Source organism: Varanus komodoensis, unplaced genomic scaffold (assembly GCF_004798865.1).
Source record: "Varanus komodoensis strain SLA01 unplaced genomic scaffold, ASM479886v1 scaffold34_1, whole genome shotgun sequence".
Taxonomy (NCBI): domain Eukaryota; kingdom Metazoa; phylum Chordata; class Lepidosauria; order Squamata; family Varanidae; genus Varanus; species Varanus komodoensis.
Window position 1 is genome coordinate 9,724,813 of NW_025335854.1, and position 22,436 is coordinate 9,747,248.

Sequence of the window (22,436 nt, forward strand, 5' to 3'; positions counted from 1 at the left end):
GAGAAGCCATGGTGACGCCTGGAAACCAGACAACCGACCGCGGAGAGGGATGGTTTCGCTGGGAATCCTGTACTGGAAAGGGGATTCGACCCAATGGCCTTCTGGCTCCTTCCAGCTCTACTCTTCCGATTCCCTCCATAATTTTGGAAATCTAATCCCACCACGGAGGAACTCCAGGATTGGATCCATACGGCAGGCCCACCACGGCAAGATTTCGCCATGGCTCCTTGTGCTGTGCGCAAAACCACCCGGTGCTGGTTCTCTTTCTCAGCACATCTGCAGGAACCAGGGGGGCTTGTGCGCCCCTCTGCCGCTGCCCCACCTGGCCCCGTGACATTGGGCCGGGGAGGCGCACCCCCAGCAAGGAAGCATGTTGAGACAGAGGGTTCGCAGCTCCTGCTTTAGCTCACCCACAGGCCGAGTGCAAGAAATGCTTGAGCCACGTGTGCCTTTCCAGCGAACACTCTGCCACATAGGCATCGGTCCAGGCGGTTCCCCCACTGCCGCCGTGCGCTCCCCTTCTCCAGGATCCAGGCTCACATTGCCTGGCACTCAAAGGCCTTGACATGATGGGAGAGGAGTCCACTTCCCAGGTTACAGCTGCCTCTGGCAAAGCTCAGCTCGCATTCTCTGTTACGAGGCGAGTCTGGCTGCGAGGACCCCTCTGTTCAGTGTGAAGAGCCACTTTGGACGTCACAAACCTGAAGACAACCAAGGCAGGGCCGCTCTGTGGGGCTGCGTCCTTGCCCCCGCTGCCACTTCCTTTTCATGCACTGCGCTAGCGTCTCAGGGGTGCCAGGCAACATGAGCAGGAGACAGTCGCTGCAATGCACTCGACAGTTTGGGAAACGGGACGAGGCTAATTAGATTTTGCCACGAATCTGAGAAATGCCAGTTTCCAGTGACCACTTTTTCCTCCGGTTCCGGAGTCTGTCTGGGTCTGAGGATGCGAGAGAGCCCACGGTGACAATATCAGACCTGGTCCATGCCTGGGGGGGAGTCTGTGGTCCCAAGCCCTGGGGTGGAAGGGGTGGGGCAGTGGTGGCGGCAGGAGAATGCTCTCGAGGAAGCCACTGTATCCTGGGCACGTGCAAAGGGGCCTCTTTCTGTATCCCCCCTGCCCCCCAGTGATGCAATGTGCTCCGTCAAGAACAGCCGCCTCCGCTCTCGGGGCTTTCGGAAAGGTTCCCGAGATGGGCCTTTTCAGCTTGGCCTTGAAGCATACAAACGTGAAAGTATAAATTGTGTGTCATTTAAAATGCTTTAATGCTACAGTAAGCGGTTGAAATGGCTGCTCATGGGCCCAAGAGCTTATGAGCAGACAAGGCAGTAAATAATGCAAACAATAAAAGTATATAAAAGTACCTAAATAGTCAAAGCAACACTTTGAATTTGTGTTCAGCTTTCTGCTGTCTCCCAGATTTTGCATTTCCGTTGCCTCAACTCAAAATACTATTGCGACAGGAACAAAGTTAGTGGTCTCTCTAAAGATACACAGTACTTAGAACTCCCTTCACTCGCTGAAAGGCTACAAGAAATTGCGGATCACCAAAGAGCAAGAACAACCGAATTCACTCTGTGGGCCTACTCTGGATCAGAAACATCTACGATTGCAGTGCAAGCCAGCCAAAAAGACTCCCATCGTTTCAGGAAGCACAAATTGATGCGAGGACTAAAATGGTACGGGGACTGCAAGTGGTGTAACGAACGGGGCCCTAAAACCCTGGTGAGGCGAGAGGCTGGCACCATTGGATGCGGACCGCTAGCCAGCCTGGAGCGGCATCCTTCCAGCGCCCCCGCTCAGGGCAAGGGTGTGTGGCTGATCGGCGGGGGCGGGGGGGGGCAGTTAGGGATTGAAACGGTATTGCTGTGGATGAGAGGACCATTCCTACAACCCTCGGAAAGGGAGGCAGCATTTGGGAGGGGTCAAGGAGTGTTCACGGACGAAGGAACCGCGCTTACTAGGATGGAGTGGTGGATTAAGGCTACGGCCTGGGGAGGGTCTGGGTGCTTCTGAAAGACCGAGGTGGAGGGTGCTCACCCCGGACCGGGGGAAAACAGTGGATTAAGCAGCGTTGCAGCTCACCGGGGCACGCAGGCAACGAAAACCAGACCGAGGGGCCCTCCAGGCGTGTGGGAGCGGAGACTACATGATCGGGTGTCTTGGGTTCGTTCAGCACTCCGGCCCCGTGATACCCTGGTCAGGCACTTCAGAGAGTTTTGCTCTACAAAGGCAACCTGGGGGTGGGGGGGATCCACACTGGCCCAAGTGGAAGACACGTTTTGCCACCGAGAAAGCACTGCTTTGGTTTTGCTATTTTTTATGTTGTGGGCCATTGTTCTTGGCTATGACTTGCTTCTCTAGTTCCAAAATCTTCTCATAAAATTTCTCAGCCATGTCTTCCGTGAGATCCATCTGAAAGGGAGAATGCAGCTGTGATTGGGGAAGGGGGTGGGGAGGTACAGGAGACATTTAGCCTCGCCCCACTGCCTCAATTTTCACTTACTAATCAAAGATGGGTTTGATTCTCCAGATTTCAATGCATAGCCTAACCTTTTCATGTAAAAATGAGTGGCGGGCTCCTCCTTGCTTGAGGAGCGAGTAATCCCTGCAGGCATGTTTGGTATGCCTCCCCCGTGGATGAGGCAGGAGGCGACCAGGCGAAGAGAGCAGTGCGATGCATCCGAGCTCAGAGGCGTGGCGGGCCAGCCGCTCACCCGCAGCATGGGAAGCCCTCTGCCCGGGCCCCGTGCATGTTCTGCAGCAATCCAGGTTGAAATAGCAGCAAAGTCCTTTTGGGAAGGCCGGGATGAATGTGGACCGCATGCCTTAAACCCAGCTGAGGGTTTCAGAGCTGCAGCTGAGCTAATACATGCCTGTCTGTGTGAAAGAGCAGCCACTGTGGCTGGTCAAAGTGCCTTTTAATTCCACTTGTGGATGGCCAGCCCCAGGTGCCTCAGCAAACCCTGATCCCCATGGAAGGGCTAACCGGTTCCTCACAAGCCGTCAAACCACACTGGCTACTTATGCAAGACTGCAGGTCACATCTTCCCTTAATACCACTTTTTTCAGCATGCGTTTTGTTTTTTTAAATAGCTGATTAAAAGTTAAAGTCTGTTTATTATACTGGTGTGTCCTGAAAATGCAATTAAAACCAAACTCCTCTCGGATAAAAGTAACAGTGATCATGTGATCTCGGGTTCGGGTGAGGCTCTGGCCCACAGGGCCGGTGTGTGGCCTGAGTTTGGGAACCGCAGGGCTGGTGGGGGGGGGGGGCTGAGGCCAGGCGCAGCCGCTGCCTGGAGTTGCACAGGTGCAGGAGGGGCCCACGCAGACCGCCCCCACGCCGTGCAAAGCTCCTCACCCACGCGGGGACACGCATGTGAGCTCTGCTCCCGTGGGGTTTGCCCCACCGGGACTGAACAGCCCCCCCCCCGAGCCATCTGAGCGGTTTCCCCTCGCTTTCGCAGCGCTGCGCCCCAGGTCACTTCTATACAGGCTCCCCGAGCCCCTTGGCCCCCAGAGAGAACCCGCTCACGCCAGGAGCTTCAGCTGTGGGGCGCTATAAAGTAAAATTGGTTACAGCTCTGCTTAACATGGAGGGGACTTTCCTTGATAAGAATGCTTGTGCCCAGTGCTCTGGGGAAATGAAGCACCCCCCACAAAAACAGGGACGGGTGAGCACAGCAAGGAAGATTTTACAGTGCCAGTCTCAGCCTGTCCAGTCAATAAAGCACCTGTTGAGAAAGGGCTGTACTTCCCCCTAGAGTCAGCTGTCCTTCGTGGCGCCCCAAACCCGCCACCTGAGGGAGCGGCCCTGCTTCAGTTAGGACAACCCGGTCGCTGGTGGCATGGCACCCGGTGCCCCCACGCCTTGAGAGGTGCACCATTCACTCAGAGAGGGAGAGAGGGAGAGAGGGGGAGAGAGAGAGAGAGAGAGACAGAGAGAGAGACAGAGAGTTACCTTGCGGGGCTCCACGTACGTCTTGCCCAGGAACGTGGTGCAGCTGTGATACTTCACCAGGGGGTCCAGCGACTCCGGCTTCTGCTTGAACAGCCAGATCTAGAAAGAAACCGCAGCAGCTGTCATGCCCTGTGCGTGTCTTTCCGGACAGGCCCTGCCAGTGCAAAGTCCTCCCCTGGGCTTAGTCCGGAGCTGAACAGACGAGAAATAAAGACAAGTCCACGCTGAACGGCAGGCCGGCTGCCAACGAGAACCAGGAGCTGTGTACACAAAGCAGGGGGCGCAGGGAGGAGTGGACCCGGACCGATAAGAGGACACAAACGGGTACAGTTGAGGATGGAGGACATGCTGACCTGGCAGAAGCTCAGAAATGCCAGTTTCTTTAGTTAAAACATGCCTTGCCTCTCTGTCCTGGACCAGCAGCAAGAGCAGAAGGATGAACGGGCAAAATAGGGAAATTCCGTCCCTTTCTGCCACCCATTTTCTATGTTCTTTTTTGCTGCCACAAGGTGGAGTTTTTCTTCTGTTCCACTGAACCAGGCTTAAAACTTTCCGGCACTCAGATACCTGCTTTATGTAATAAAGGGGGCAGCTTTTAGATGTGAGAAAGGCGATCCAAAAAGAGAAGAGACTGCGAAGTTGGATGTCTACTGAAGAAAACTGGACAAGGTTTAAAATCTGAAGAGGCGCACGTATACGGCCACCCCATATGAGCAGAAGGACAGCAGAACACCCCGGGCTAAGCGCATCCAGGTAAGCTAAATCAATTATGAGGTCCCTTATCCAAGCAGGATCATGCCCCCGCAGGCCCAGGATTCCTCCTCTGCCATCTATCCTCGATCATTTCCGATTTCTGCTGCTTAATTCTAACTACGTGGGCGAAACTTGCGCTTCCTCGAGGAAAGAGCATCCCAGACAAACCTTGTGCTTTGTGAGAACTGCAGTGTGTTTCTTTAGAGGGAAAGGTGTGCAGCGCGGCTCAAGAGCGAAACCGGGGCATCGGGACCTCGCGTGCCTGGCAGGACGGGACATGGGGGCTGGCGGGTATCAGGTGCCAGGTGTATGCAAGCGCTCCTCACCTGCGCCTCGGCTCCGTTGTAGGGGGTCAGCGTGTAAGTGCGGGTGCAGATGCGCAGCTGGGGCAAGAAGAAAGGCGACCGGTTAGTTTCCTGCTCCCGGGGCTGGAGGGAGAAGCCGTTCTAGAAAGGTACGGGGAATGCTGCCCCTCCACCTGACAGCTGGTCCCCGCCTGGCCTGGCACGCAGCCGCAGGCCCCCCCCCCCCCCCCGCCGCAGGGCCGCTGGTGCTGTGCGGACAGAATGACGCTTGGAAAACAGTCTCACGGGGACATAAATGCGACACAGGAACGGCAGCAGCAAAACGGTCAGAGCGGGCTGCGCTGTGAGTTCCTGTCTAAGAGCCCGGTCCATAAGCACGGCCCGCGAATCAGCCCTGCCCTCGCGCAAGCCCCCCGGGGCACCTCGCGGGACCCCCACTCACCAGCCACAAGAGGGGCAGAAGCAGCTTCCAAACCAAGGGGTGCAGGATCTCGTATGTCATGTTGGTCATCACAATGCCTGGACAGACGACACTCGAATACAGGCCCTGCTCAGGTGGGGGGGAGGGGGGCAGGAGTGAGTCCCGTGGCATTGCCTGAGGCCCGTCCCCTTCCCTGGGGGCCCCCGCTGCCACCACCCTGCAGCTAGAAACGCGCTTTCTCTGTTTCTGCTGCCACTGGTGGACGACCACGGGACGGCCCCCCACACCTGCTTGTTGAAGCGCTTGTTCAAAGCCACGCTGGCGAGGTCGGTGGCGTATTTGGAGGAGCTGTACGCCTCCTTGCCCAGCTGGTGCTGGAAGTCCTCGAGGCTGAAGTTTTTTTTGTGGGCATTGACTGAAGAGGTCCAGACCAGCTGGCAGGACTTTTCAACCGAGCAAAGCAGGGGCTCCAACTGCCGGATCTACAAAAACAGGGGGAAAGTATTTCATAAGTTTTCAGGGCCTCAAAACTCCAGACCCTGCATGCCCTCTAGAACGATTCGCAATACTGCCAACACTTCTGATTTATCAGTCCCGGGTAATCAGCAAAAAACAACCCCCCCCCCCATGCACTAGGGGTTATTGCGCACAAAGTCCATAGAGGGAACTACACCTGGCATGAAGCACACGGACTAAAAGGCACCCAACACCATCTATAAAACCGAACCCAAAATGCAGCAGTGTCCCGAGGTCTGGTCACAGTGAACCATTTCAATGCATTTTTTTCCTAAACCCGGAAGACTGTCTGGTAGGCACAAACTGCAGCCTTCAGCTTCCACAGTTGCATCAAGAAGCAAGCCTACGCGTGAGGCAGAAAGAGGCCCATGACTCCCAGCAAGCTCCTGCAGCCGTGCTGGATGTTGCTGCAGAGCTGATCCCACGTACAGTAAGCGAGGAAACAAATACTAGAATCACAGAATGGCAGAGCTGGAAGGGGCCTATGAGCTATTGAGTCCACCCCGCTGCTCAGCGCAGGATTCCAAGCTAAAGCGCCCCTCTCAGGTGGCTGCCCACCTGGGTCCCTGCCTCTGTTGCCGTTCTGCTCTAGCTGCCAGGAGGTTTTTCCTGACATCTCGCTGGAATCTGGCGTCCTGTAACTTGGACCAGTTATTCCGCGTCCTGCAGTCTGGGATGACTGAGCGGACATCTCAGCCCGCTGCGTGCGACCACCTTTCCAGTACCCGGGAGAGTGCGATCGCACCTCCCCGGCCTCTTCTGCTCGGGGCTCAGCTCTTTCCATCCCTCCTCACGAGGCTTCGTCCCCAGGCCCTGACCGCCCCCGTCGCCCTCCTCTGTGCCCTCCCAGCTCGCCCGCCCCTCCCTTCTTCAACCGTGGTGCCCAGAACTGGCCTCGCCGGTGCGCAGAGGGGAGCTGGCGCTTCCTGAGACCTGGAAGCGAGACTCCCCTGCGGGCAGCCTGGGCCAGCACGCGCCCTTTCGGCAGCCCCATCACACTGCTGCCTCCTATTCAGCTCGTGACCCACTCTTCCACGGCAGCACCGTTGAGCCCAGCCCTCCAGCCTGTCAAGATCATTCTGAACGTTGCTGCTGCCGGCCAGGGCCTTCGCAATCCTGCCCAATCACACCATCCAAGATTACCAGTCTGAGTGGGGAGAGAGGCTCAGAAAGCAGATTGCTCAGAGCCACATACACAGCCAGCCCCTGGAGGACAGGAGCCACCCCAGAGGAGCCTTGAACATGCCAGGACTAGGAGTGAGCAGGGGGGGCTTGCAAGCCCTACCCCAGGGCCGGGGAAAGGACAAGTGTTCTCGGCAGAATGCACTCGAGGCCCCTGCAGATCTTCGCACCCAAGCTGTGAAGGCATGCAGAGACGCCTGCCTGTGGGGGCAGAACTGAACCGCACCCTCTGCCTGCCAGGTGAACACGCAAACTGGGCGAGTGTTCTGGCAAGCAGGAAGGTTCCCACTGCACAGCAACACCCAGAACAGTCACACCATACTAGCAATTTGGAGGATATTCCAGGCCATGCCTTCCCTACCAGTATGAAATGTCCGAAGAAGTTGGTTTCAAAGACCTCCTGCAGGCCGTCCGGGCTGACCCTGTCCTCCTGGCTCATCAGCCCCTCCGCTGTGGTCAACATCCGGAACATTCGCCTGCAAACAGGACCAGAGGTTGTGGCTCATTCCGTAGGAGAGGACAGGACCCCTAGCCAACAAAAGCCACCATCCTGTTCCTTGCTGGAAGTATTTGTGTGGGCAGAGAAAGGTAACTGGGGGCAAGAAGGGGCACTCTTTCTTCTATAGGAAATGCCCTAACCTTTAACTGGTTTTTTTGTTTGGCACATCCCAAAGTCCTACTTCTTCAGCTGTGGTCCAGGAGGCATTCCTAACACCCACTGGGCCTTCAGGACTGAAGAGGAGGAAAAGCTGGCCGTCCAAGGAGTCCTTGGGCATTCCCGTTACATGCAGCAGCCGTTCGTTTTTAAAATTGCCAACTGAACCACTTATGCCTGCCTGCCCTTCCTAGGGGCAGCTGCCTGGCCACCACTGGAAGCAGGACGACAGACTCTGGGGCACTTCTTGTGCTCTCGTCAGTAACACGAGCAGGCACAGGGGACATCCTGCAGGCCCTCCCGCCGCGTCCAGAGCTTTCCTCTGCCTCGTAGCTGGGGCTGAACTTGGGAGGTGTTCAGGTGGTGCTCGGCCGTGTGAGGCTGCAGCACTGGCTGGGCAGCCCTCAGTCTGGAGGTGCGTCAGAGCCGCTGCTCTCAGATAAGGACGTCCACAACAGGGCCATGCCCGGGACTTTGGGGTAACGGTGGTGGAAGCAGCAGCGGGGAGCAGGCCCGAGGAAAGGGGAGCGGCTCGTGTCCCCTACAGCAGGCGTGAAGCTCGCTGCAATTGTGTGCAAGGGACGGGAACTGTGAAGGCGGAAGGGAGGCTGACGGGAGCTTGGGTGGGTGGCCCGCACAGCAGGGAGAGGTGGCCGCTGCCAGAGAGATCCAGGGGCGACAGCTATTTGGGGCAAGTAACGGTACCTGGTCGTGGGATCCTCGGCAACAAAATGTGGGAAATCTACCTTGCAGACTCATTGTCGGGACAAACAAGACGGAGATGTGAACCACTTTATGCAAATAAAGCTTTCTATATAAACTCAAGGCAAAATGTAGTTCCCGTGTCACATATGAAGTAGAACATACTGGGAAAAAGAGGACTCTGCTTCATTTTGTTCCACTTGAGGATGTTCCATCACTGAAGCTAGACAGGTTTGGGCCTGGTCAGTATTTGGATGGGAGACCACCTGGGCACCCCCCGTGTGCTGCTTTGAATTCCTTAGAGGAAGAGCAGGATACAAGTATAAATAAAATAGCCAGTTGTTAGGTAACAGATTAGATTTCAATTCACTTCTGGATTCTCCCCTGGAAACTCTGACTCAATGCATTGCTTGGTCTAACAAAGGAGGCACAGAAGAACGCACATTCCAGAAAACAGAAATATTTTCATTCTAACACGATGGTGTCCTCACAAGGAGGGAAAGGGAAAGGGAAAGTGAAAGAGAAAGGATGTACAGAATGGACTTCACAAAAGGCAAAGGACATGAAGACTTTGCAGCTTGGATAACGGAAGACCCACAACATTGCATGCAGTTAGGGAGATCACAAAGTTAGGAATGCCCACACCATTGACAATTTTCTATAAGGAGGGATTTCAGACAGGTTAGAAAAGGAACAATGCCCCCCCACTTTATCAAGAGGGACAGGTGCTTCCTTCTGACCTTGCACCCGATCACCCCTCAGAGGACGGCTCCAGGGCACACTTCTCTCAAGCCCACGGGAACCTGATAGACTGCAGAGGCTACGAAGCGGTACATTTGCTGGCCACGTGGTTACAGAGGCGCCACGGCGAAGAATGCGGCACTCATTCAAGGAGCCAAGCAATGAAACCAACACGGAAGCATTTCCATCATAATTTTCAGGAATGTTGCTCAAGGTCTGATTCACATTTTTGACATTAATGTTTTTATTTACAGAGTGCTTCAGAGGAAGGAATTAAAATAAAGAACCACTCAGTAGATTAAATTAAGGGCAAAGCCTTGCAGGTTCACACTCCAAAGAGATGTAAGTAAAACACCGGGGGGGGGGGAATGTGGGGGGAGGCAGCACAAAAGAACAGCGGGTCCAAGTGCGGGAGGAAATACAGATGCTCCCAAATAAGTATTAGCAAATAAAATAAACAGTAAAAAGGTATTTAAGGAAGGCGCAACATTCTACAGCAGACAGATGGGGACAGAGAAGAAGCAGAACTGCTCAGGCGAGCGAGACCTCAGGACGTGAAGGGGCAGCAAGGGAAAGAGGTGAACGGAGGGCCTCGGCCAGCGAGAGGCGACTGTGAAAGGGAGACCGTGAAACGGAGAGAGGAAACATGACCCACGATTTATTGAGATACAGATATTGCACCAGCACTGCGATACGCCAGAAAACACACACACTTCCCAGGGAGTTTTCTCGTGCCCCCAACTCTCCTGAAAGGGCAGGTGCACCACAAATGTCACACTGTTCAGCAGAACCTAAAGAAATTAAGTTAGGAGCACTGCGAACTCCAGCACAGCAACTATAGCGAGCAGCCAATGTCCTGTGCACCATGCCATGCGTGCTGATGCAGAAGGAAGCCCTACAGCTCCCAGCATCCCCAGACCAGCCGCGCTGGGAGCTGCAGGAATTTTGCACCGTATAAAGGCAGCGTTCGGCATCCCAGCCGATCGCCCACCCAGTTGGAAATTGGGTAGGTCTAGCTAGCTAGACCTCCGTAAGACGAGACATACTGGACTCATCCGGCTGTACGTTCAGAGGCAGTCCTGAACACTTTTCCTAAGAGCTATAACGAAAACTGTCTCAGGAAGCAAAGCCTGATCAGTCTGGGAGTGTTTTGCACGGTCCCTGCCGACCTGCGGCAGGTTGTTAAAAACAACAAAGACAAGCAAGTTTATGTTTGTGTGACCTTTCATGGATTAGAATCTACTTGGTAACCCTGGTGAAGTGAACTATAATTCATAAATGCTTATACTTTAACAGAATTGATCATGTTTGAACTGTGCCAACATTCTTCCCTTTTTTTCAGAACAGAACCACCTGGCTGACCCTCTAAACATGATGCCTGTGTATGTATGCCAGATAAATAGCAATGTAAAATGAACAGGTATGTAAGTCCAGGGCCAGCTCAGACACAGCCGTGTTGATGGCGGCAGTGGCTGGGGGTCCGCTTCGGCCATCAAAGCCCTTTCAGAGAGCACGGCCTTTTTGGCCCTTTGGCTTTTTTGAGGGTGGGTGGGAACCGTGATCTCCGATTTGACAGACAGCTGTCAGTCAGTTGGACAACCTGTGGCACCCCCTTCAAAGCACCCAAGCTGCACCCTGGAAGCAGTGTCCATGGTTGCAGACCATTCCTAAAATGCTTCGGACCCATTAATGCATGCCAGTATTTGTTTAATGATCTTTTCCAGTCTTTACATGCCTAATGGGTCAGAAAACGGACAGCCTCTCTCACCCCATGGAGGGGAAGGAGGGAGCAAACAGCCCACAGCACATCTGCAGATCTGTCCCATGTTCCCTGCGTTGCTGGCCCGGTGGGATAGCAGGACTCACGGCTGCACTCGCTGTCTGTGCTTTGTATGAGTTGTGTCCAGACTACTCAGGTCCACTGCTGGTCCTTCTCCAAACAAGCCAGAATCGTAACTCATGATTTGTTCTTGCTCATTATTCTGGCTTATCAAGAGAACAAAAGCAATCAAGCAGTGCGGACAAGAGCAGTTGGCGGATCTCAGGAAGCCTCCATCCTGCGCAAACTTGTTCTGCAGTGCTCTTATTCAAGCACTAAACATGAAACAGCAGAGCCTTCCTTATCAGAGGGGAAGCCGCTCAGGCAGACAAAATCAGGAAGCTTGTAGGGACGTGAGCTGGCAAATGGAGAAATCGGGCAGGAATTGGCCCCCGTTTAACATCTTTTTGCTCCTCCAACATCACCTAATAAAATCCAGCTCTGCAACAGCGAAAGTCAGAAGGTTACTTTAAAACACACGCCTTCAGATTCCTAATACAAGCCTGCAGGCTGTACTTTCTGGCAGTATGACATGAGAAAGGGGCAGCAGAAAAACAAGAAGGCCACTTTGAGTCAGATTTTGATCTCTGCGCACAGAAAGTATCCAATTGCCGCATTCTGTCTTGGAGGAAAAGGGTTTGTGCCTGCCATGTGGGCTCGGGTTTCTAACAGAGCAGATTATCGCCATGCGTGAACAGTAAGGCCAGGTCTTTGATCTCCCTCGGGGACCCTGTGGATGTACTCTTCTCCATACACACCTCCACTGAACCCTCCCCTCCCATCAGCAGTCAGGCTGAAAATGCACAGCACCTGACTGGTTAAGAGACGATACCTGGAGAAGATGCCACGCAGAAATGCCCAGAAACTGATACGGGGCTTTACCATGATCCCAGCGTTCAAGAAGAGATAGTCCAAACGGTGAAATCTACACAATGAAGTAACAGCCGGTTATTGGAAGAAGCAAAAGACAGCCCTGAACACTGGAAGCTGGACCTGTTCATGCCCCCATGTCTTCCTTGGGCAGAATGTTTGGGGCCGATTTGCTGAACCAAGTGAGCAAGCTTCCCTTGAACAGCATCGTTTCAGGATGCAGGCAAAGGGCTACATGCGAGAATAGTCTTCCATGGCCACAAGGAGAAGAAGCCTTCTCAGCCACAAGACTTGCACATCGGGAGATCAGACTGTTTCCAGTAGTATGCTAGCTTTCTATTTGCAAAGCATTTCTTCTCATAGTTGAATATTTAAACATTCATCCCTGAACATGCTGAGTTCAGTAAAAGTTTGACTACTTGACTGAGCCGACTGGACAAACTGACTCTTAAACATGGTATATCCCACAATCATTCTTACAACAATACATATGTCTAATGCAGGGAATAAGTCCCTTATTTGGAGCCCCGTGGAAGTCCTGGTATTTCTCCCTGAAGAATCTGGGATATATGTTAGGGCAATGTTAACAGCGCCCACGCTAAGGTCTGAAATGTGTGGGGCTCACAAAGGGCACCTCTGAAGTGTTGCCAAGGGCTCCCAAAATTGCTCTGAGCAATGACATGAGATATTTTCTGAGATACTGACTTGCTTGTCTCCAGAGGCCACTGCCCAATAGGAGGTGTAATTCTGCTTTTGTATTTTTCCAAGTGACTGTTTATTTTCATATAAAAGTTTCTGTTCTGCTTTGGAGGGGTTACAACCTTTCTGGATGTGTTCAGAGCTGCTCTCTCCTGCCACTAAGCAAGGTCTGATGGGTTGCATCTAACAAAACTGGACTGCATCTCAACAAAATGGAGATTTCTTGCTGTTGAGGGTGGTTTTTTGTTCATCCCCCAAAATTACAGTTATTGAAGATGATGTTTGTTAATAATTTGTATATACTTCTTACACTGAGGGAAAACAAAACCACCAGGGCATAAGTCATTGTACCATACAGGTACCAACCAGCCTAGGTTACGAATTGTGTCCGGGAAAAAGTGGACAAAGGCGAAGGGGCGAGAAGCACATGCAGAAAGAGTTGGTCTTTTCCAAGGAGTCCAAGAATTTTTGGAAAATCATGGTTTTCCTTAGCCTCCCCCCTTTTTTTCCTCCTCTGTTTTTATCCTCCAGGCTTTCATAACTCAGTTCACAATTACAGCAGAATTAGATGTGATTGCAGACACTGGTCTGAGGACATGGGTCACTCGCCCAAACTCAGCAAAGCCTTTTAACCCTTCCCCTGCAACATACTCCTCCAACAACAATTTTCTCCGTTTGTGTGTTTGCAGGGGAAATAATGGAAACTGTAAAAATTAATCACATGCTCTCCTATCAATTTAAGGTTGATTGACACCCCCTGGCATTTCTGGACATGCATCTGTCCTGCAGAATGTCTAGCTGTGCCTTAAGCTCTTTCAAGCAATCTACTTTTCCAGAGTTAATCAAGGCGAAGATCATATTGCAAAAACCTATACATTTGGCATGCTCTGGAAAGCCGTGGGTCTGAGAAGAGGGCAGAGAGGGGAGGGGTTGGGGGGCAACTCGGGGTGAGGGGCATAGAGCAGGAGGAGGAGGGAGGGATGGGGTGAGGGAGGTCTGGGGCAAGAAGGGCTGTGTGAAGGCAGGAGGGGGAGTGGGGTGAGGGAAATGGGCCATGGTGTGTTAAGGAAAAGGACTGGAGCAAGGGAGGGGTAGAGCATAGGTATATGCGGCAGAGGGGCTCTGTGGGGTATGGGAGAGGAAGGGACATAGGGCAGGAACAGCATGGGGTGAGGAGACGGATCACAGGCATTATGGACCGTGGGGTGTGTGGGGATAAAGCGGTATGGGGCAGAAGGGTTGGGGGAAGTGAGGAACTTGGGGCAGGGACAAAGGCAGGCAAAGGAAGGTGTGGGGCGGGAGAGGTGAGAGAAAAGGATATCCTTGGCGGATGCTGATGACAAACGTGCGGCCTCTTGGGGCAAGGGGGAAAAGAGGGCTCTGCGGGTAAACAACACTGTGGGGTTCGGACAGCTTCTGCCTGGCTTGGGAGTCCCACCCTCTGTCTGGAAAATGTCCAGCCCTAATGGGGGAGAGGGGAAGCCACTCTGCACATGCGCTGCAGTCTTGCTTCCCAGGCGCCAGACCGAGGCTGTGCCAACGTGCCTGAGAGCAGGTGGGAGTCCGACAGCTCGAATGTGGAAGTGCAAGGAAGCCTGAGCTGTGGGGAGAGGGGAGGAAAGGAAGGGCTCTCGCGGGGAGAGAAATTCCCAGTGTGGAGAAAAGTGCAAGGCAGTGGTAATTCTAAGGCAGTTGTGAACCACCCGGAGAGCTTCAGCTACGGGGCAGTACAGACATAAACATAACCATGATAATAAGGGCCACCCGGAGGAAGGCGAATGAGGGAGCCACCCCATAAACAGGCAGCCCATTTGGTGGTCCAGGCTGCACCTCCACCCCCCCCAGCAGTCCGCCCCTACCCCATACCTGGTCTTGATCTCTGCGGCTGCACGCAGGACAGATTCCAGCGTGCCAACATCTATCTGAATGATGCTGATGTCTGCACAGGGGAAGGAGGACAGCAGTTCACTGCGGGTGGCAGCAGCCTTCTCCACGTTCCTGCAGGCCAAGCACACGTGGAGGCCAGTGTCTTCCTCGAGCAGACGCCTGCACAGCGCGGAACCGATTCCACTGCAACAGCAACAAAGTGCCGTCAAGGCCCTCCGTGGGGCGGCAGCGCCACACCCCACGCGGCACGCTCGGCGTGTGCCGGCCCCTCCAAAGAGCCCCCGATGCGAGCAGAGCTGGCGGGGAAGCGACAACGCGCACTCGCTCCGTGGGAAACAGAGGCAGGCCCCTTCAGCGCCGTGCTGCCGCTTGCTTCCCGGTTCCACGTCCAGCAGGCAGATGACAGCCGGGCGTTCTGGGGAACCGTGGGGGATCCCCATAAGGCGTTCTCCCACCCGAGACTCTTGCCGGGCTTCCCTCGCTAACAGGAAGGTCGCAGTGCCTTCCACAAGTCAAGGAGCTGCTGCAAGTTGCTGCTATCCTGACTTACACGGTCAGCTCACCAGGTACCCCGTGGCCCAGCGGGCACTTGCCTCTTCTCGGCGTGAAGACCCCCACCCCTTGGACCAGCTCTGTTCGCCTGATCAGCCCCAGTCTTACTCCTGTGATGTGGAGCCTGTGGCTTCCCCCTTGATTGGGGGGGGGGGTGCAGAAGGCCAGCTGACGGCAGCAACTCAATCGGTATTTAAGATTAAAAACCCCCGAGCCCCAGTGCCACTCAACTGCTTCATCCGCCTCCCCTGCACTCTTTCCACCCTGATGTCACAATGAGCAACGCTTTCACACATGCAATGCCAGTGCACAGGGGGGCAGAGGCGAGTGAGAGGAAGACAATAAACCAACAGAGTGACAGCTGTTATGCGCCGAGGGTTGCATATCGCAGGTACTCTCCCCCGCAGAAAGCAAAAGATGTGGGGAAGGCACAAGCTGCAGGGAAAAGAGCTTGGAGCGCAGCTTGTCTCTCGACTTCTGGCCCTTCACCCCCTGGTCCCCCTAAGTTTCTATTCATTTGCTTATTCTATATCCCGCTCTTTTTTTCTTTTAAAGAACACAAAGTGGCTTACATCCTCCTCCTCCTCCTGCTCACAACCCTGTGAGGTAGGTTGGGCTGAGAGTCTGTGCCTGGCTCAAAGGCACCCAGTTGGCTCCATGGCTGCGCAAGAGCAAACCTCATCCTTTAATTAGGCACAGCGAGGAAGGGCTTCCCTTCTGGCCACGACTGGGTCACCGTACGGGGTGAGCACAGCCTCTCTTCTTCGCAAGTGCCAGGCATCTGCCTCCCAACAGGTCATAAGGGGCATCTCGGGCTGCGGCGTGTCCCCAAATCTCAGGCACATCCTGACCCAGCAACCAGCCGGCTCAGGACCTCTCCCTGCCCTGCCGGGCTTCCAGCACATTACAGCAACGCCTCCTCCGCGGCCCTTCGTCCCGCCCACGGAGGGGCGCTGACACCGAGCGGCGAGCACCGCGACCTCCCGAACGCCCCGGGGCGCCTGCACCGCCTGCATGCCCGTCCGGCCCCCGCTCCGTTGCAGTCCCTCGCCCTCGCTGCGAGGCAGGCGAGGCTGAGGCGCTCCGTGGCCCAGCGGGACGAGAGGCCGGGGCCCCGTGCGGCCGGCGCCCAGGAAGCGGGGAGCAGCTCCCCTGCCCACGCCGCGCGCGCTGGCCTGCCCCGCACGGGCTGCCTCCCGCCCGCCCGCCCGCCTACCTGCTGGCGCCGGTGACCACGGCCACCCTCTGCATGGCGGCGGCGGGACCGGCGGGACGACGAGCCGGGCGCGCGAGTGCCACCACACTTAGCGCCTCGCGTGGCCCCGCCCCTAGCAACCCGGCCGGGCAACGCAGCCGCCCCGCCCTTCCCGCGCGGGTCGGCCCGCCCAATCAGCGCCTCGGCCGCCTCGAGAGCCGCGGCGGCGTGAGCGTTGCCCCACCGTGACGCCGGCGGGGCGGGCTCGGCTCAGCCACTCAGGTCGCGGGCCCGCCCACCCGCGCCGCTCATTGGTCGGCTCGCTGGGCTCGTGCGCATGAGAGCCGCCGTGGCCGCGAGCTGGGCTCTGTCTCCGGTCACGGACTCGCGGGCCAGCCTACCTCGCGGGGTTGTTGTTGTGGGAATAGGAGGGAGCGCTGGCGGCGGGTGCCTGCCGTCTTTTGCGCAGTAGCTCTGTGCAAATGGCCGGCCGGGGGAGCTGATGTAATCACAGGTATGTCATAACTTGTTTCTAATAGGAGTGTACATTAAAGGCAAGCCAAGATCCCTGTCAGTATCCATGCATGGATGCCTGCTCATTTCTACCTGCTGAAGAGAGTCAACTGAGGATCAGTCCCTGCTGGGTGTCTCCTTAAATCAAGGATTTGTTGTAAAACTCCAGTCTGCTCACACTGACTTGTGTGTTAAAGTGCGTGGACAATTAAGTAGAAGACACACACCCATTGATTCACACACCAGACATCAAATACTGGGGGAAAGTGGGCATCCCTGTCCCGAACTTCTCTCCAGTAAGAGAAAAACACATCATCAGCTGTAACTAGTTTGTGATTTGAATATAGAATTTGAATCCCTTTCAAGAATTCTGCTGGAAGAGCTGCTCAGAGCTGCAAAAGTACATTACCTGTAATGTTTTAAATGAAAGACCTTTTCTGCATCCAGAGCATCTGTGTTATCTAAATGCAGGTTTAAGCAATGATGAGAGGGAACCCAATGAAAAAAAACACTCATAAGGACAAGAGCTAGAAGACTCACAATAGAGTTGTATGCCTCACTTTTATTATTTTGTCAATACTTAAGGGAGCCAAAAGAGAAGTCTAAACTTCTCTTGGGAGAAGTCTAAACATGGGAAGCATGTGTCTGTATTGTGTTCCAACGTTTTCCTGCCCGTGCTGTACAAATCAGCAGGTTTTTTTAAAGATTACTGATGTATCTCTCTCAGTGGGAAGTGCATCTCCTCCTTAATAGCTGAAATAACTTTTTATTGATTTGGCTCCTTTGCCTGCCCGCTCGCTGATGCTCATCTTGTACCAGAGCCATCAATCCCAGTCAGAAACCAACCATCGCCCTGTCAAAAAACTCTTTGTAAAGCACAGGTGCTCAAACTACTGCCCGGGGGACGGATCCAGCCCACCATGCCCATTTGGACCCACCACTGCCCACCTCGCCCCGCGCCCGGGGAGGCAGCGGTTTGCGCGCTCGGAGAAAACGATCTCCACGTGAGCAAGGCGCTGCCTCGTGCCCCCCTCGCGGAGCGTGCCCGCCCTCCCCTCCCCTCGCCAGGTGCGCCCACCCAGCCCCGCCGGCACCACTGGCCCCGATGAAAAAGTTGGGGGACCCCTGTTGTAAGGAGGCCAGGGTTTTGGATAGCTCGCTGACAGAAATCCTTTTCTCTACTGAAAGCAGGTGCCCTTTTGCAAATTCCTGTGAACCCAGAGGCACAGGGAAAAGCGCGGAATGTGTCCTGGGATATGGACTAAGCCGGCAGGGGGCGTGAAGATCTTTCCATGAAGAAAGCGTGAATCCCAGAACATGCCTTTTTTGTGCAAAGATCCCTCCTGCCATTAGTTCCTGTTGACTGCTCATTTTTTACCATTGCCAAGAGAAACCAAAGAAGGGGGGAACAATTTATTTCATTTTTATACTGCCCCACTGCTGAAGCTCTCAGTCCATAAAAACAGATGATAAAAATACAAGAAAACTATCATAAAATCAGAGAAATATTAAAAAGTTTTAAACAGCTCAACAGATAATAAAAACAGACAAGGAATAACAAGGGAGGGGGGAAAGAAAGGAGCAACTCTGACCCCTCAAGCACATCTTCAAAAGCCTCCGAAAAGATGGCTGCCGTAACCTGGCACCGAAAAGCTGACAGATTCGGCGCAGCTGGTCTAGGCTGGATTCCTGCTGCAGACTGGCACATGCCCAGGACTGTGCAACGGTGGCTGTCAGAACAGTCCTGCGATCTCTGAAAGTGGAGGAGGAAAGAAAGAAGCCGTGGGGGGCCCAGAGGGGCTCCTAAGTGCAGTGGGGAGCCCCGTGTGCATTTCGGGGGTGGCTGGCACTGAAGGTTGCCTGGGAGTGGCTTCCCACTCTTGCTCCCCAGCCAGCTCCCTGCGCCCACCACGAGGTTGTTGCCCAGGTGCGGACAACATGAAAACCCATGGTGGGTACCGCAACCCACACTACAGCCTGTAGGCTGTTGGGTGGTTGGCTGCCCACGAACAACCCCCTTGAGGAAGTTGGTCCGGCAACACACGGCGTGTTGTGATGCGACACGAGCCCAGCCCGTGTAGCAGCATGTTGAATTTCTCAGCACTAAACCAGTTGTGCTTCCTGCAGAACAAGCACCTATAAAACACCCTTCCAATCAGATGTTGAAGGGGGAAGAAGTAAATGGTCACGACGTCTTTTTGATTCACGTGCATGCATATATTTGGACGAACACTGGAGTCGAGATACATTCACCTTCCCGTATTTGATTTATATATTTCATAGCACTTTGAATACTTTAATAGAAAAGCGTTTTTAAATGGTTGGAATAAACACATCTTCTTATCCCCTCCTAACTGCGCCATTTCCCCTGAAGTACATCACCTTCCTTCTTTCTAAAGGAAAAGTGCTGTGAGCAAGGGGGTCTTCCTGACTGCAGGGCATCCATACGGGATCGTGACCCCCCAGCGCTGGGGAAACACGGCTGGCCCCACAAGCCGTCAACAAGCCCTCACGTTCCTTGAAGTTCTTAACCGGCGGCCAGTTCTTTGTTCCAGTTTCTCCGATAGTCTCCTCTTTTCCTCTGGACGGAACCCTTTGATTCTTCCTGTCATCATGGAAGGATCCGTCTCCCCCACTTCCTTCTGGGGAGGGTGAGAAGCCAAACCAAGTTCCATTGCAGCCATTCGGCTATGCAGACTGTCCAAAGTATCCACTAACCAAACTGACCACCCTCCACTTTCAGTACAGAAGCAGGAAGGTGGTTGTATACTTTTTAAATATTCTTATTTACACCTCAATCATCGTACAGGGAATACAGTTCAATGGTGCCTTACAAAGAATAAATAAAGAAAAATATACATAGGTCTTTAAATCTCCATTTCAAAATACAGAGCCGTTTTTGAATGAGTACTGCAATTGCAAACCATAATACACAACCTGGCATTTATATTTTCTAAGGAGGAAAGGAACACTGTTTCTCAGTATCTGCTTATATTATCGCTTGCAAGTTAACAGAGACTGCAACCCTAAACTCACCTAAGTGGCAGTGCGTCGCCTATCATATCGGGGGCTTATTTCTAAGGAGATGTAAATAGGACAGCACTGCCCAAACATCTTGGATAAAGGCACTCTGCATTTAGGCGAAGAGTACAACTAAAAGACAAGTAATACTGTTACAAGCAAGAAACATACAATATATTATAAAATGGGGCAGGATCCAAAGGATCTGCAACTAGTTCTGTACCCATGGAGGTGTTTGAGCCGCCTGCCTGTCCCATGTTCACCTGGCCTGCATGACAAATCACTTTTGAATTGGGAGTGAAGTTTAAAAGCAGTTTGCAACCTGGCCCAGGAGGACTTTTCCTGGTCTGGTGGCTCCCGGATCTGCTGGAATCCGACTCCCATCCTCCCCAGGCAGCATGGCCTAGCACTGGCTGGAAATGGCGAATCATCCCGTCGAAGGATGGCGTGGGAGGGAATGATTTGCAGGTCAAAAGAAGAGGCAGTCGGGGTTCCACACACAGGTGAAGCCCAATCCCTTGGGCACACTGGAAACACCCTTTGGGTGGTGGCCTCATCCATAAGGCCAGCCAGCCATGTGGGGAAATGTGTGGCACGTTCTGCTAGGAGCATTATTAGCAATCGGTTCAGTTTCGCCACCAATATTCTCAGCTTCAGAGGTTCCCTAGGTTGTTTTTGAGGCTCATATTCTAGGGTTTGCAACAGCAACAATACGGTATCAGACCCCACATTCCATGCAGTTTGATTTCAGGATTTTGAAACAACGCACGGTGACTTGCTCCTCAAGTCAGTCTGCAGCAGAGGGATGCAAAGCTACTAACGCAACGCCAATTTTGAAAAGGGAGCCAAAAGACACCGAGAGGCCAAATAACTTAATGTTTGTTCTAGGCAAACTTAATTAAATGATAAATGATAAATTAATTAAATGATAACAAAAGGAAACTGGGCAGCCCTCTGAGTGGGACGATGTGACGTGGTGTCCTGCAGCAGCAGCGGGTTGGACCCAAGGGCCTTCGTGGCCCCTTCAGCACAAGGAGCCAGGCCTTGCTGAAGAAGGGACAACATGGCTCCCACAGCAGTAAATCCCGTCCTACTAAGCTTTTAGAATTCTTCGTGTCGACAAGCTGCGAGTCGCTGCTTCTCTGCAACATGCATCAAGATTGCGTTATCTGTTCTACAGATCAAGTCGGGTAATTAATTGCTTTTGCCCAGTCTATTTTGAGGATATGTGGAGTTGTAACAGGGATAGCTGGAGCCACTTTTGGGGCCCAACCTGGGAAAGATGCTGGCAGCCTTGCTTGTGGTCTGATTGGCCATCCTACTCATGTGTAAAGGAGTTGGTGCTGTCTTATTTTGTCAAAAGAGGTACCTCGGTGCACACATTGTTATTTTGCCCTATTTAATTGTCCAAACTTCTCCGCCCTCCCTCAGGCTAGCCTAGCTCTGATTCCCAAAGTGGGGTATGCCTATCTAGTTGGTGGCATGAAATGCGTACATTTGATTGCTGAATAAAAATGGCTAAAAGTGCATCTCAAAGGAGCAAAAAATAAGATACACGCATGCCGAATGCTGCCGAACCAGAAAGCGCAAAGCACATAGAAGCAAGCTAGCTGACTGTGTGGGCTTCTACGTCCAACACTCGCATCTCCCGGAGCGAATAGGACAGGCCTCTGAAGGCCTGAAGACACACACCCTGGCTAGTGAGGCTCCCTCGTCTTCGCTCTTGGCCCACGTTCGAAGGAAAAGACAGGGAGAGTGGCAATGAAGTTTCGCAAGCATGATTTAAGGCTCTCTCCAGGATGGATTCCAAGGAAGCGAAGAGGGAGGCCAAGAGGAGGGATGGAGAGCCGGTGCTCCACCAGCTTTTCCAAAACCCGTGAGCATGCTTGTTAAAACTGGGCACCAAGGCTCTCCTATCTGGGGGATGGGGGAAGGCACGTCTCCCGTCTCTCCACCCAGTCCAAACATACACCAGACTGACCTTGGCATGTCAGGCAGCTGCCTGCCTTTCTCTCTTACCGACTTTCTTATCTTTGAGAAGCGTGCTTTAGCGCTTTCGTTCCCAGATGAATTTCAATACCACCGAGATCATTTGGCCGCTGGTCAAGACCCACGGGCGAGTCCCAAGCTCACAATCTGCAAAATCTGGTCATCCATCCACCCAGTATTACACGCTCCATTTTCCTGCAACGCATTCGAGGCTCTGAAGTGCCCCTGCAAAGCACAGTGGAGGTACAACTCGAGGATCCTCACGTATGGGACGACGGGGCCCCACAGACCTGCCTCACTAAGAGCAGCGCTTTCCTATTCATTAAATAAAGGGGCGCTCGACCCACTGAGAATTTCCTTGAGGCACCGGGGATCTCGAACCGGGAACCATGGCGGTGGGACGGATCCAGGCACGAGGCCCGCTGCGGCATGCCACTCTCGCCAGGGGAGGGATCCCGTCTGCGCTGGGCTTGGATGGCGGACGGCCAGTGAGTCACATGACGCAAAGGGCGGCAAGGACTCCACTGGTCCTATAAAACGTACTCATGGAGCCTGGATCCCTTGGCCTAAGGGCCAAATCATCTGGGCCAGAGCAGCCAAGTTCCTTAATTCACTTTCTCTTTCCATATGTAAAGTGCTAGTGATGTGCGG

The 22,436-nt window shown here is 53.7% G+C and overlaps 2 protein-coding genes across 4 annotated transcripts in view; both read right to left on the reverse strand.

Moving 5' to 3' along the window:
• Nucleotides 1-1,257: 1,257 nt before the first annotated feature.
• Nucleotides 1,258-16,319, reverse strand: HSD17B7 (hydroxysteroid 17-beta dehydrogenase 7). Its single transcript, XM_044439330.1, has 10 exons — nucleotides 16,284-16,319; nucleotides 14,495-14,698; nucleotides 11,892-11,984; nucleotides 8,665-8,796; nucleotides 7,504-7,618; nucleotides 5,732-5,926; nucleotides 5,466-5,570; nucleotides 5,045-5,101; nucleotides 3,966-4,064; nucleotides 1,258-2,416 (listed from the first exon to the last, which is right to left on the reverse strand). Exons 1-10 carry the CDS (start codon nucleotides 16,316-16,318, stop codon nucleotides 2,315-2,317), a joined length of 1,137 nt encoding a protein of 378 aa, XP_044295265.1. The 5' UTR covers nucleotide 16,319; the 3' UTR covers nucleotides 1,258-2,314.
• Nucleotides 16,320-19,019: 2,700 nt separating this feature from the next.
• Nucleotides 19,020-22,436, reverse strand: part of DDR2 (discoidin domain receptor tyrosine kinase 2) — a 47,524-nt gene continuing 44,107 nt past the window's right edge. For all 3 annotated transcript variants that reach the window (XM_044439287.1, XM_044439286.1, XM_044439285.1), the window contains one exon: nucleotides 19,020-22,010. The gene's annotated coding sequence lies outside the window, so the exon portion shown is untranslated. The remainder of the gene's footprint in view (nucleotides 22,011-22,436) is intronic.

Bases quoted from the DNA above. Each gene is read 5' to 3' on its own strand.
- HSD17B7 (XM_044439330.1), bottom strand. From the start codon at position 16,318: ATGCAGAGGGTGGCCGTGGTCACCGGCGCCAGCAG. The intron at 5,571-5,731 runs GTGTGGGGGGCC...CCACCTGAGCAG, and splicing joins ACAAGCGCTTCAACAAGCAG to GGCCTGTATTCGAGTGTCGT. The intron at 5,102-5,465 runs GTGAGTGGGGGT...TTCTTGCCCCAG, and splicing joins TTCTGCCCCTCTTGTGGCTG to CTGCGCATCTGCACCCGCAC.